Raw genomic sequence first — 15,488 nt, forward strand, 5'->3', positions numbered from 1 at the left:
TTGAAAACTCGGAAAATGCACAGTTTTTCATCCGCGTCCATGATTCGTGTTTCCTGTCCGTCAAAAAAATATGACCTGTCCTATTTTTTTGACGGACAACGGTTCACGGACCCATTCAAGTCAATGGGTCCGTGAAAAAACACAGATGCACACAAGATTGTCATCCGCGTCCGTCATCGGTGTCCATAGGCTACTTTCACACAGACGGATCCGCTGATCCGTCTGCATAAAAGCTTTTTAGATCTGAGTTTTCAGTTCGTGAAATCTCAGATCCGATAGTATATTCTAACAGAGGCGTTCCCATAGTGATGGTGACGCTTCAAGTTAGAATATACTAAGAACTGTGTACATGACTGCCCCCTGCTCCCTGGCAGCACCCGATCTCTTACAGGGGGCTGTGATCCGCACAATTAACCCCTCAGGTGCCGCACCTGAGGGGTTAATTGTGCTTATCATAGCCCCCTGTAAGAGATCAGGTGCTGCCAGGCAGGAGGGGGCAGACCCCCCTCCCTCCCCAGTTTTAAATTCATTGGTGGCCAGTGCGGCCCCCCTCCCTCCCCTGTATTTAACTTATTGGTGGCCAGTGCGGCCCCCCTCTCTCCCTCCCTCCCCTGTATTTAACTTATTGGTGGCCAGTGCGGCCTCCCCTCCCCCCCTAATTAAAATCCCCCACCCCCACCCCCCCATCATTGGTGGCAGCGGAGAGTTCCGATCGGAGTCCCAGTTTAATCGCTGGGACTCCGATCGGTAACCATGGAAACCAGGACGCTACTGCAGTCCTGGCTGTCATGGTTACTTAGCAATTTTAGAAGCATTATACTTACCTGCGATGTCTGTGACCGGCCAGGCGCTCCTCCTACTGGTAAGTGACAGGTCTGTGCTATAGGCAATGCGCCGCACAGATCTGTCACTTACCAGTAGGAGGAGCACCCGGCCAGTCACAGACAGCGCAGGTAAGTATAATGCTTCTAAAATTGCTAAGTAACCATGACAGCCAGGACTGCAGTAGCGTCCTGGTTTCCATGGTTACCGATCGGCGCCCCATCGATTAAACTGGGACTCCGATCGGAACTCTCCGCTGCCACCAATGATGGGGGGTGATTTTAATTAGGGGGGGGGGAGGGGAGGCCGCACTGGCCCCACCAATGAGTTAAATACAGGGGAGGGAGGGAGGCCGCACTGGCAACCAATGAGTTAAATACAGGGGAGGGAGGGAGGGGGGGCCGCACTGGCCACCAATGAGTTAAATACAGGGGAGGGAGGGAGGGGGGGCCGCACTGGCCACCAATGAGTTAAATACAGGGGAGGAAGGGAGGGGGGCCGCACTGGCCACCAATGAGTTAAATACAGGGGAGGGAGAGAGGGGGGGCTGCACTGGCCACCAATGAATTTTAAACTGAGGGAGGGAGGGGGGTCTGAGGGGTTAATTGTGCGGATCACAGCCCCCTGTAAGAGATCGGGTGCTGCCAGGCAGCAGGGGGCAGTCATGTACACAGTTCTTAGTATATTCTAACTTGAAGCATTCCCATCACCATGGGAACGCCTCTGTGTTAGAATATACTGTCGGATCTGAGTTTTCGCAATATAACTCAAATCCGATGGTATATTTTAACATAGAGGCGTTCCCATGGTGATGGGGATGCTTCAAGTTAAAATATACCATCGGATTGGAGAAAACTCCGATCCGAAGGTATAATAGGGACTCCTGACTTTACATTGAAAGTCAATTGGGGACGGATCCGTTTGCAATTGCACCATATTGTGTCAACGTCAAACGGATCCGTCCCCATTGACTTGCATTGTAAGTCAGGACGGATCCGTTTGGCTCCGCACGGCCAGGCGGACACCAAAACGACTTTTTCCTTCATGTTCGTGGATCCTCCAAAAATCAAGGAAGACCCACGGAAGAAAAAACGGACACGGATCACGGAACTACGGAACCCTTTTTTGCAGACCGCAAAAAAAAAAAGCGGTCGTGTGCATGAGGCCTAATAGGAATCCATTTTGCACCAAAAGTGACCAAAACAGTGTTTTGCCTGAAAGAAAATTGTTGCATGCCTTTAATCTTTTTCTAGCTCTTTTCCTGTTTCTTTAGAATAAACATGCAGTTCTATTGCATCCTTTACAATGCAGCACATGTGAACTTATCTATAGAAGTGTTTTCCAGGATTAAGGAATATAATCATGTAGGGACTACAATATCCACCACTTTAGGTCTGTGGTGTGCAGTTTGAAGGCATTGCCCTGGAAACTACACAGGGTTTGCATACAGCTAGCAGGACACATGCTAGCTGTAAGTGTCTGTACAAAGGCATCCCAATATCAGTTAGTTCAACTATGTCACAATAGGCCTGGACTACATTTCTGCCCACTACTCCATAATTGCCTGCAAGAAGTGGCAAAATAGTTCTTTACGACTTTTTGGGGTCACTTGTGCAAAAATGTAGCTACTTTTTACATTTTACACTACTCACTTAATTTTGAAAACTGTATAGGAAAATGAGTGTGGTTAGCTATGTTAACTTCAGATTAATCAATGGGACTTTTTTTAAAGTCCCAAAGTCACTCCAGTAGTTGTATATAAACTAGAGTAGCATTTCTAGACAAAAGTGTTAAAGATGAATCAAATTTAACAAGCAACATACATTTGATAAATTTGGCGCACCAAACTAAATGCAGAGTGAAGCAAAACGGACTTCAAATATTCCCGTCATGATAAATTCCCCCCATTGAGAAATACATTTTTTGAGCCACAATAGTGGCTAATTGCCATTCTAAATCCTCAAACATGAGAGCATCTGGAAGCATAAAAGTACGTACCACGACAAGCTTTTCTATATGTAGTTCTTGCCCCTAAAGATTCTGTACAAATGCCAACGCACACAAATGGGCACCAATAATCAAGTGTACCTGGTAGAAATCAAATATACAAAACAACTATGGCTATAAGTATGACCACACAGTATCAAAGTCTCGTAAGATCATCAAACTTTATTTCATATATCATAATATATAAGGAGTTTAAAAAGGCAGCAAGTCACATGAAAAAGGAAGAACCATATGCATAAAATTTGTTATCAGAAGTAAATCATAAATAAGTCCATATAAAAGGCAAATGGAGGATAGCAGCAATGTAATATATGGAAACTAAATAATGGTATAAAGACCCTGCAACAAGAATATACATTAAAAGTGTACTGGAAGACCATATGCAGACAGTGACAACCATATGAAGGAAAGCTATAGTGATCAAAATAATGGGCCCTCACACCCCTGACACATGTTTTGCCGTGGCTTCTTCCAATGGGAATCATGATAGAAGGTCCCATTATTTTGTATATTCTTGTTGTAGGGTCTTTTTATGTCATTATGTAGTTTTCATATGTTACATTGCTGCTATCCTCCATTCGTCTTTTATATGAACTTATTTAGTATTCACTTTTGATAATTATTTTTATGCATGTGTTCCCCTTTGTCATGCGACATGCTGCCTTTTTAAACTCCTTACATTTTATCATAATGAAACAAAGTTTGATCATTTTACTAGACTTTGATACTGTGTGGTGATACTTATAGGCGTTGTTCTCCTTAAAGGGAACCTGTCACCGGGATTTTGGGTATAGAGCTGAGGACATGGGTTGCTAGATGGCCGCTAGCACATCCGCAATATCCAGTCCCCATAGCTCTGTGTGCTTTTATTGTGTAAAAAAACCGACTGGGGACTGGGTATTGCGGATGTGCTAGCGGCCATCTAGAAACTCATGTCCTCAGCTCTATACACAAAATCCCGGTGAAGGGTTCCCTTTAAGATCCTGGCCGCATCTACCCTACTTGTAACCAATCACCTACTTTTAAAACTTTCACATATTTTGACACAGGATTAGGCCTCATGCACACGACCGTTGCTGTGTTCCGTTCCGCAAAATGGGGTTCCGTTGTTCCATGATCCGTTTCCGTTTTTGTTTCTGTGTGTCTTCCTTTATTTTTGGAGGATCACCAGACATGAAGGAAAGTAAAAAAAAATCTAAGTCAAGTTTGCCATGCAAATGACAGGAAAAAAAATGGACGCGGATGACAATCTTGTGTGCCTCTGCGTTTTTTCACGGTCCCATTGACTTGAATGGGTCCGTGAACCGTTTTCCGCAAAAAAAATAGGACAGGTTATATTTTTTTGACGGACTGGAACCGCGGATCAAGGACGCGGATGGCAAACGGTGCATTAGCCGAGTTTTCAACGGACCCATTGAAAATCACGAAAAACGGAACGGAATAAAACAACGGTCGTGTGCATGAGGCCTTAGGCTTCGTTCACATCACCGTTCAGCCTTTCCGTTCTCCTTCCCCGGCAGGAAAATGGAAAGGATGGATTCAGCACATAACTGAGCTGAACGGAGCCCATGGGCCCCATAGACTATAATGTGGTTTCCGCTCAGAAGAAGATTTTTAAAGCGGGGACAAAAGTCCTACATTCACAACTTTTGTCTCCGCTCCAAAATCTTCTGAGCGGAAACCTAACGGACCCCATTACAGTCTATGGGGCCCGTGGGCTCCGTATGGCTCAGTTATGTGCCGAATACGTCCTTTCCGTTTTCCTGCCCCGTTTAACGGAAAGGCTAGTGCAGGCCTTGCACTAGGACCACATAGTACACAACAGTGCCCCTTTGTACCTATTTGTACTGTGTGGCTAGGTTAAGCCATGTAGTAGTGCCAGCACAATGATAATTTGCATGTAAGTTGCCATTCAGCAGCCACTTTAATGTAGCCACCAATTTCTGTGCCAGCCCCTGAAGTCAGACATCAGCACTGGAGATGAGTCAAGCAGAAAAGATCAGACATGAGCTGTGTTCCTAGACAGCCTGAAATCCAGGACTTTCCCACTGAAACCTAGACGCTTAATCGGCATGGTGTTGGTTAGCCTGGAGCCACATGAAAGAAGCTTGCTTACAATCCAAACTGTAGACACCAAAGTTATATAGCATATAACACAAGGGAGCACAAATTCTGATTTTAGAACTGAAATAAAACTCTGCATTGATGTTTTCTAGTCAGTTCATGTCCAGAACGTGAGCCATCAGGCTATGTTCAGACATGACGGATTTGTCATGAATTTTCATTGCGACAAATTACTGTACAATACATGTGAACAGAGTTTTTAAAATCCCATGAACAAAAATGTACAATTTCAGGGAATATCACCAATTTTTAGATCTAGAAAATGGCTATTATATCGCACAATGTGGATTTGCACTGTAGAATCCACTATGGAAATAATATGTATGTAATACATACATTATATTTTTTTTGTGCCGAGTCTGCAAGTACTTTTAGCTCACTTAAAATGGACTTGCCCCCACTCCTGACTTGTCGGTTTTGCTAAATTATTTAATCCCCTTTGAAATAACAATTGTAGATCATCTTTTCACATAACTCTACGTTGTTGTGTTCCTCAGTAATTGCTATTTTATGAATCTGTAAATGGGTGTTATCAGTGTCCCTGCCCAGTCTGACACTATCCAATCAGTGCTGCCAGTGTGAGATTGTGAATGGACCCCTTCCACCCTACTGCTAGCAACACAGATGTAACTATATTTATATAGGAATAATAGAGGAATGGCAAAGCATCGAGTTAGGCTACTTTCACATTCGCATTTTGTGAGGATCCGTCATAGACGGATCCGATCAGATAAAACAACTGTCTGCGTCCGTTTAGAACGGATCCGTTTGTATTATCTTTAACATAGCCAAGATGGATCCGTCTTGAACACCATTGAAAGTCAATGGAGGACGGATCCGTTTTCTATTGTGCCAGAGAAAACTGATCCGTCCCCTTTGACTTACATTGTGTGTCAGGATGGATCCGTTTGGCTTAGTTTCATCAGACGGACACCAAAACGCTGCAAGTAGCATTTTGGTATCCGCCTCCAAAGCGGAATGGAGACTGAACTGATGCAAACTGATGCATTCTGAGCGGATCCTTTTCCATTCAGAAGGCATTAGAATGCAAACTGATCTGTTTTGGACCGCTTGTGAGAGCCCTGAACGGATCTCACAAACAAAAAGCCAAAACGCGAGTGTGAAAGTAGACTTATTAAAATATTCTCCAGAATCATTATTGATTTGAGAATGCAATTAGTATGTCATTCTTTTTTTTTTTTTTTTTGCGGATCCATTGTAACAATGCATAAAACGGACAAGAATAGGACATGTTCTATTTTTTTGGCGGGGCTACGGAACAGACATACTGACGCGGACAGCACACAATGTGCTGTCCGCATTTTTTGCGGACCCATTGTAATGAATGGGTCCGCATCCTATCCGCAAAAAAAACGCAATGGAAACAAACAACGGACGGACAAACTGACACGGCTACATGCACACGACCGTATGTGTTTTGCAGTCCACAAATTGCGGATCCGCAAGAAAAACGGATGACGTTCGTATGGCATTCGTTTTTTTTGCGGATCCATTGTAACAATGCCTATCTTCGTCAGCAAAACGGACAAGAATAGGACATATTATATTTTTTTTTTGCGGGGCTACGGAACAGACATATGGATGCGGATACCACACGGTGTGCTGTCCGCATTTTTTGTGGACCCATTGAAATGAATGGGTCCGCATCCCATCCGCAAAAAAAAAAACGGAACGGATACGGAAACTAAATACGTTCGTGTGCATGAGTCCTAACACTGTGAAAATCATTTATGCCTTGTTCTGCTGTATGTGTAGAATTGCAGCACAGGTCATACAAATTCAACTTTTACATTACTAAAGTGTGTAGACAAAGAAAATCGTTACTGTTCTCTGCAAAAAATATTTCGGACCCGGTGTTAAACGCCAGTTTATAGCCATCTTTTATACCAGCATAAACATTATCTATTGTCTGCAGGAGATGTGCTGCCGACAATATGCAAATTGTACAGGTAAGAAAAATCGTAGGATCTCTCATCCCCCATTTAGTCACGCATCAGGCCTTGTTAAAATCAGCACAGATCAGCTTGTATATTCTTGATCGTCTGCTTAAAAGGGGTTCTGCACTTTCATTTAACTGATGATCTATCCTCTGGATAGATCATCGGCACCTGACCGGCGGGGGTCCGACACCCCCGCCGATCAGCTGTTTGAGAAGGCAGCGGCGCTTCAGCAGCGCTGCGGCCTTCTCACTGTTTACCGCTGGCCCAGTGACGTCACGACTAGTATCAACTAGCGTGGGCGGGGCTAAGCTCTGTTCACTTGAATGGAGCTTAGCCGCGCCCACACTAGTTGATACTAGTTGTGACGTCAGTGGGCCGGCGGTAAACAGTGAGAAGGCCGAGGCGCTGCTGGAGTGCCGCTGCCTTCTGAAACAGCTGATCGGCGGGGGTTCCGGGTTTTGGACCCCCGCCGATCAGAAGCCGATGATCTATCCAGAGGATAGATCATCAGTTAAATGAAAGTGCAGAACCCCTTTAAATTGGCCCATGGACCCTCACATAGGATACCGGTATTGCACATACAAGGTTAAAGATAACATGTAACAAATAGCATCTTTTCGTTTAACTCACTGCAGAGGTAAGACGAGCAAGTGCTTGAATTTGCAGGATTCTGTTGTTTGCGTCGGGTCCATTTTCTAACTTATCAGCAGACCTATGAGGAAGAGGAAGATGATCAAATATTGAAATAAATTGATACTGAAATGAGCGGTAATGGAGTTACATGTTTTATCTGATTTCTCTATAGGCTTTCATGTCTGGGATCCTGTGCAGGGCACACGCATAGCGTCCTTGCTGCTTAGCAACAGAGCTCCTCCTGGCAGCCCAACCTACTGACATCTGGTCCCTATGACATGTATATGACATGCATGGGGGCAGAATGGTACGCCCGCCAGGTAAGAGATGAGTGGAGCCAGAGGTCGCAATAACGCCTGTACAAGAGTCATTGATGCCTGTTCAGGCCATATTACTACCTGGAAAAAGTCTAAGACGTACCAATACGCCTTCGACTTTTCTTCCACATTCATGACCGCAGGGCGCGCAGTGTACGCCACAGGCAGTGCAGCGATGCTGCCTGTGCCTGAAATGACCAATAGCAAAGCTCCATACAGTAAGGGGCTTTGCTATTGGTTGGTTTGGGCGGGCGCCGGAGCAAAACAGCGCTAAGAAGCAGGGGAAGCCAGCGGGAGCTGGAAGGAGAAGGGGCCAGCTCCCCAGAGTTTCTACAGTAAGGAGAGGAGGCATGCTGGACAAGAACCCCAGGAAACATGCTGGCGGAGGAGCTGAAGAGGAATCCTCAGAGGTGACAAACAGCCCCGGACATCAAGGTGACAGTAGTGTATAATGCAGTGTGTGATCATCACTGCACCACATACATCTCACACTGCACCACACATCACATCACAAACTGATTCATGTAGTGTAGTGTGTGTGATGTATGTAGTGTAGTGAATGCAGGCAGGCTATTATAGCCAAGTGATAAAGTACAGGATTAAATCCGCTATATTGAACTGGACTTTATCACTATAATTGCCTGATGTTATTTAGATTACTAATGGTTCCCCTGCATAAATATCCACCTCTTAGGCCACGTTCACACCAGCGCTATTTATTTCAGTTCTTCTCTGTTAGATGAGCAGAGCAACAAAAATACCAGAAGTGCTGGATCGGGCACATAAGGGTGGGTTTTTGTGATACATTCAACGTAGACAAAAACCGTATACATTAACGGACGCCTCAGACAGATGCCATACTGTGGCATCTGTCACTATGAAGTTCCATTGTAAAAAAAAAAAAAGTGTACTACGTTTTTCCATCCTGCAAGGTTCAGCAAAAAAAAAAAAAAAAACTTGTAGGCCTAACTTACAGGGAAGAAGCTGAACAGACTCCGCCGACTATGATGGGATCCGTTCAGTTTCAGTCTTTTTACCAGACAAAAAAAGTCCTGCATATAATGCTTTTTTGTGTGGTCTTTCGACAGAATCTACAACAGGGGCTCCAAACTGAGCCTCCAACGCCGATGTGAGCAACTGTAGGACTACGTATTACGTTTTTGAATTTCCGCAACTTTCGCACTCCTCCTCGGATAAAAACACTTCTCAAAAATGGTCAGATGAGTATTTTTACTTTTCTGGAAAAAACGTAGTGCAACCTCTGGGTGGAGCTACATCTATTTAGAGTCTGCGTCCGGACAGTGCCGTGCATGGCCACTATCAGAGCCATAATGCAATCTCTGGGTATACCACTGATGCTTGAAACCATGAACCAGGGTGTTATGGCACTACTTATGTACACAATAGACCCCTGATGATGTAGGGATATGGAAACGCGTAGGGTCAATACATTTTATCTTTCCTACACTGTCTGTGAGGATTACAGTAGGGAAATAGCAGTTGTCTGCAGCAGCAGTAGTCAGGAGTCACCCCGAGTATTGCCTCAGATAACCTGCAGGGATCGGGGGCAAGGGCTTCCGTAGGTTGTACTTGCTGCTGCGTATCTGGTAAGTGCAGCGCTCTGTGTGATCTTAACCGAGAGTGATTTCCACACACTGTATGGAAGTTTACTCCACAATGACAATCATTTAAGAAAAGGTGGGGGTGATCCAGGTTTATAAAATCCCAATTGCCTCTCCTCTGCATACTTGGTGTCACTGGAAACTTTGCTCTACAATCTCAGGAAGAGATTTAAAACGGCAAACTTGGATTTGTTAGCAACTGTTTTCAAGGGCACAATTAGTGCATCCCTGCAGCACACCTGGCCATAGCAGACAACTACGCAGCCTGTGATCATATGTGTCATACCAGCATTGCCAGACCTTTAATCTAGTTTTTTTTGTCACTCTACATTGAGTTCCTTTGATTTACTACAATAGGGTTCACCTTATCCCTATGAGAATTCTAGTGGCTTGAATTTGAGGGATTATAGCCCAGACTACCTTTACTGCAGAGAATGGCTGGTACCGTATCACCAGTCTGGTCTACTGAATTTCTGCTATCCCTTTACAGAGAGTTTTTAATTGTATATTTTTTCTATTTGTTTATTTTCTAGACCAACCTTTAAAGCATACCAATAAAAGCTAAATTTTATACGTCCATCCCTTCCGATCCTCAGCGATATGGTTTGTCTATAGGCAACATGCCATTGGATGTTTTCCTCTAAAGCAGGCATGGCCAACCTGCGGCTCTCCAGCTGTTGTAAAACTACAACTCCCACAATGCCCTGCTGTAAGCCGATAGCTGTTGGCAGTCTGGGCATGATGGGGATTGTATTTTTCCACACCTGGAGAGCCGCAGGTTGGCCATGCCTGCTCTAAAGGCTATATTTACACTTGGCAGATTTCTGTGGCTGATCATCAGTTCTATTTATCTGAATGAGGTTGTTTTGGTGGCAACCACATGGATGCAAATCCCTGCATCAACCTACCATGTGTATCTACCCTTGAACCCCTTTTACAGAAGCCGATGATTGGCTGAATGCGCGTTCATAAGAACAGCCGTTCCTGGACTTCTGTTACTATCCGTATGCTCATGGAAAAGGCATTTGACAAATAATTTTGCACTTGTACAAACGGATATTATTGATGGCGGTGAAACATCGCTCTTGTTTGTATGTTTTTTCTTCAAAAATTTGGAAAAATTAATAAAAAACAGTTTACAAAAAAAAACAGCCGTTCCTAATCCTTGTCTTGTGGAAACTGGACAGTAATCAAGCAGCAAACAAGCAAATGCTTTGTAACCATCCTTGTTTTAATGAACAGCCATTTATCTGAATGATGGGCACACGTGATCACCACTTTCCCATGGAGAGAAAGCGCATGGCTGAGGACAGCTGATTTTGCTGGGGTTGTAGACAGCAGGACTCGAGACGACCGTGTGATCGATGAGGTGGGCAAATTCTCAAAGGGGCTGCCTCATTACCTAACATTTCAATTTTATTTCACAAGTGTTTCCGAAATAAAAGAGGAACACAGATCCAATTGTTTTTTTTTTTAGGAGTCAGAGCTCCATTTACTTTGTGCAAAAGTCTAAATACACTGCTCCCTCTATCAGAATTTCAAAAACAGCTGTATACATTTGTATTCCCTCCATGTTCCTAATTTCTTACAGTTAAAGCTGTATTTACACAAGCCAATAATCATCCAAATTATCAGTCGTGTCATTCCCAACAATCTCGTGTAAATGTGCCACTCATGCAGGCACCACTGATTTTAGTTTCTAGGCAGCAGATTGTTTGGTCTAAGCAGTGATCTGCTGCTCAGAAACCAATCTTTATGATGGCGAGGGAATCACAATAGCCATCTCTTGTCCTCATATAGTGAAATAAATCTCTGCATGTAAATGCAGCAGTCTTCTCCACTGAAGGAGCAGCCGATTGTTTGGAAGGAACGTTTCCTTCCCGACAATCGGCAAAGTCATCCCGTCTAAATCCACCTTAAGTCTATGGCTGTAATGAGGGAATGAGATTTCGAGCCTCATATGAAGACCCATATTACGTAGAGTAAATGGATATTAGACCCTGAGAAAATTATAAGCTTAGAATAGTTTTCATGGTTAGGCTGGATCTCCATGGGGCGGCTGCAATTTCTCTCACCGGCGGACATCAACAACCACAAAATATATTTCTTTTTTTACAGTGGTACCACCATCACATTTGTGTGGACATTAGCCACCACATCATGGCCGCCCCAAGGAGACCCAGCCTTAAATAAGTTATCTCATTGGGGGCATCACATTTTAACGTCTGCCCCTAGCACACAGCTTATTTTGCAGGGGAAAGTCACGGCCAGCCAAACATTTTCCATGATGCAGCCACAGTAGGGGGTATGTAGCATTACGTACATGGCAGCTATTGCATGTGATGGATGATTCTAGTTTGTCAGGAACTGCTCATACAGAGTGGCTCTCTCTAGTCTGGGAATCAGAGGGGGCTCCCAAGCGACATAAGTGCACTTGAAAAACTGTGCTAAAATAAAAGCTTGCCCTTTTGGGAGCACAGCAGCAATGTTTTTCTCAATGGCTTCTTTACAAGGATGTTCCTGCTATCCTTGTTTAGTGATGTGTGAATGAATGAATGAATGAGAGATGCCACAGGACTATCTGCGTCTGCATAATTTTGAAGGTAAAAGGATTTCATGATTTCCTCAGCAAGGTGACCACTTAATTAGACTAAAAGCTAACCACAGATATAGGAGTCACCTTGTCACATGGCTGTTGCTACACAATTGGCTCTAGACATTGCAGGTGTATATTGTTATAAAAAATAACACAAAGTAGAGAACACAGTTCTGGAAAATATGTATTAGCATGAGCAGAATTCAGAAAATGAAAGGGAATCAGTCACCCGGACAGGTCTTTAAATGACAGCATTTTTACAAATAGATGTATTATCACAAAATTATCCTGAATTATCACCATGCATGAATTACCCAAATATACACATCAGGAGACTGGCAAAATAACTTTTAACCTTTGCCCCTCTCCCCTCTCCTACATCTTTCCCAGCAGCTCTGACTCTCCTATAAAACATGCAAAGCCCCATTTGAAAGAGTCAAGGGTAGATTCCTAATTTGCTTTATGGTTGTACATGGAAAAGTTCTGCAACTGGTGCACTATGGATGGAGCTCGTGCCTCTCAGTATCAGTCTGATTTAATAAAAAAAAAAAAAACACAACAGAACAAACTGATCTGAGGACTAACCAAGGAATTCCAATTATGTGTTTCAACAGAACACAGTATGTGTTTGTAGTAAAAAAAAAAAGACAAATACATATCATCCTTACTTTACTCTATCTGAGATGCACCAGCCTCCAAAAGTTAGATATCTACTGACTGCAGTATAGGACTGTATTTCTAAGTGCCCTTTCACATGGGACCATGATCTGGAATGAACATCCGTACAAACGTCATTAACGGGTCACCAATCACCCAGCAAACACGCTTTTGTGGATCTTTTACGTGGCATCCAAAATCATTATTTTCTGGTACTAGATTGCCCCATGTAAACAGGGGATGCATTGCTGACCACTGAAAGCTGTATGAGGATTTTAAGCCTGTTAATGAGCCCCGATCAAGGATACAGTATGTCCATCAGCACTCAATTAATGCCATTTTACACGAGCCAATTATCATCTATATGGAGACAAATGTTAACACTATAGTTCTCCCTATACCAGAGATAATTGCTCCATGTTTAACGAGCGCCAGTTGACATGTAGTATAGTCAATTGCGTTCATTACCGAGCTGAAAATCTGCCCATGTTACACAGCAAAGCCTATGAGTGATTTGACATTTGTATCTTTAACACTTAAAGACTGAGGAGAAGAGTAATCTCATTGCCTTTAGTCATGTTATTTTCTTTTTTACACATACAAATTTCTAAACAGTTTCTGCCCAATCAGACCGATATCAGTCTGAGGGACAATTATTGGTAATGAATATTTGTATGAAAGCTCACACTCGATAACTGGCCCATGTAAAGGGCTATTACCCAACGAACAAACAAATTTCATCCTCTGTGAGAATGGTCTGACTGGTCAGAAATCTGTGTGTGTGTAAAGCCATCTTAGGCTACTTTCACACTAGCTTTTTTACTAGATCCGGCAGGGTTTAGCAAAAACTCTTCAGTTACTGATAATACAACCACCTGCTTCCGTTATGAACAGATCCGGTTGTATTATCTTGAACATAGCCAAGACGGATCCGTCATGAACTCCATTGAAAGTCAATGAAGGACGGATCAGTTTTCTATTGTGGCAGATTGTGTCAGGGAAAACAGATCCGTCCTCATTGACTTGCATTGGGGATCATGCCGGATCAGTCTTGCTCCGCGTTCCAGGACAGAAAGCAAACTAAAACATGTTGTGGTTTGCTCTCCGGTATGGGAACGCAACTAAACGGAATGCATTTTGGAGCAGTCCGTTCTGTTCAGTTCAGTTTAGTCTCCATTGACAATGAATGGGGACAAAACTGAAGAGTTTTTTTCCGGTATTGAGACCCTATGACAAATCTCAATACCGGAAAACTAAAACGCTAGTGTGAAAGTAGCCTTAATCCACAGCCCAGGAATTGATTCAAGAAAGAATTATTCATACACAGTATTAAAGGGGCTGTCCAAGTAAGTGTATTAAAGGCAGTGACAGTATAAAAATAATTAACAAATGCAATACTCACCCTTTCAAAACCCCTCTGTTCCAGCACTGCCGCTCCAATGCTTCCCGCTGCTGCAGCCATGTTTTTGACTGCAGCAATGAGGTGACTGTATGCTGCATGTGAACACTGCAGCTAAACATTGCCCTCTGCAATATATGGCACAAGACTGTTGAGGCCAGTAGCTAGCTGCAGTGGTCACGGGGGCTAAACAGGCATGTCACTGCTGCAGTTATGAAAGCAAAGAATGCCGTGGAACAAGGAGCTGTTAGCACTGGCACGGACAGGGTTCAAAATGATGAGTATATATATTGTGGGGACTCGCTCTGGTAGTCAGGACAAGCGGATGCAGTATAGCGGCAAAGACCAGTTTATAACTCAAAAACTTCAGTGTTTATTCACACTTGTTGCAAGTACACAGTATGACAGTTCATTTGCAGTATTGGTGTTATTTAAAACCCAGATAGCTGAAGAACAAAACAGTCACCTTTTGTCCTGGGTGTTAATCCACACCCGACCGGCATAGCTCAGAACAGAGCTCTCCTCCCGGATTCAGGCCTCCAGCCTGGCACAAGGCTCAGATCCCGGTACAGAGATTGCCAGAGCTCCAATGTTAGAGAGAGATAATTCCCCACAACTGACACTGCTGGCTGTTTTTTATAGGCCTGACAAAACCCAGCCTGGAACGTGGGGAGTAGTCACCCACCCAGAACTTTGACTACTCCCAGTAAGAGCCACCCCAGATCAGCTATTTACAGTCATACTAAATAGCAAAGTGTCAAACAGCAACTGCTGCTGACACATGAAAACTGGCTTTTACTCCACCGAGGCCAGGAACCTCGGTGACACATACCTATCATCCACGATATTTCCTTTTATCTTCTTACATACCTCCCCCCTTTGTTCAACCCTGAGGGGGTGAACACATGCCATACGGTATACCCAGGACAGGGCATCCGCGTTTCCCTGTAACCGGACTGCCCTGTGTTCTACGGAGAACTTAAAGTTCTGTAAGGATAGAAACCACCTGGTGACTCGGGCATTTCTCTCTTTGGCCTGGCTCATCCACTTGAGAGGGGAGTGGTCAGTCACCAAGCGGAACTTTCTCCCCAACAAATAGTAGCGGAGAGTCTTGAGAACTCACTTGATAGCCAGGCACTCTCTCCACTATAGTGTACCTGGTTTCAGCTGGGGTGAGCTTGCGGCTTAGGAAGACAACGGGATGCTCCTCCCCGTTGACTTCCTGAGACAGTACAGCACTGAGGCCTACTTTGGAGGCGTCCGTCTGTACTATGAATTCGCGTTTGAAGTCGGGCGCCACCAAAACCGGGGACCCACACAGGGCCAACTTCAAAGAAGAGAACGCCTCTT

At 44.0% G+C, this 15,488-nt stretch overlaps 1 protein-coding gene across 1 annotated transcript in view; it reads right to left on the minus strand.

Moving 5' to 3' along the window:
- Nucleotides 1-15,488, minus strand: part of RAPGEF5 (Rap guanine nucleotide exchange factor 5) — a 358,807-nt gene that overhangs the window by 196,353 nt on the left and 146,966 nt on the right. The window contains exon 6 of the mRNA XM_040433729.1: nt 7,545-7,626. Within this exon, the coding sequence (XP_040289663.1) occupies nt 7,545-7,626 (82 nt within the window). The remainder of the gene's footprint in view (nt 1-7,544; nt 7,627-15,488) is intronic.

This window comes from Bufo bufo, chromosome 5 (genome assembly GCF_905171765.1).
Source record: "Bufo bufo chromosome 5, aBufBuf1.1, whole genome shotgun sequence".
NCBI classification, from domain to species: domain Eukaryota; kingdom Metazoa; phylum Chordata; class Amphibia; order Anura; family Bufonidae; genus Bufo; species Bufo bufo.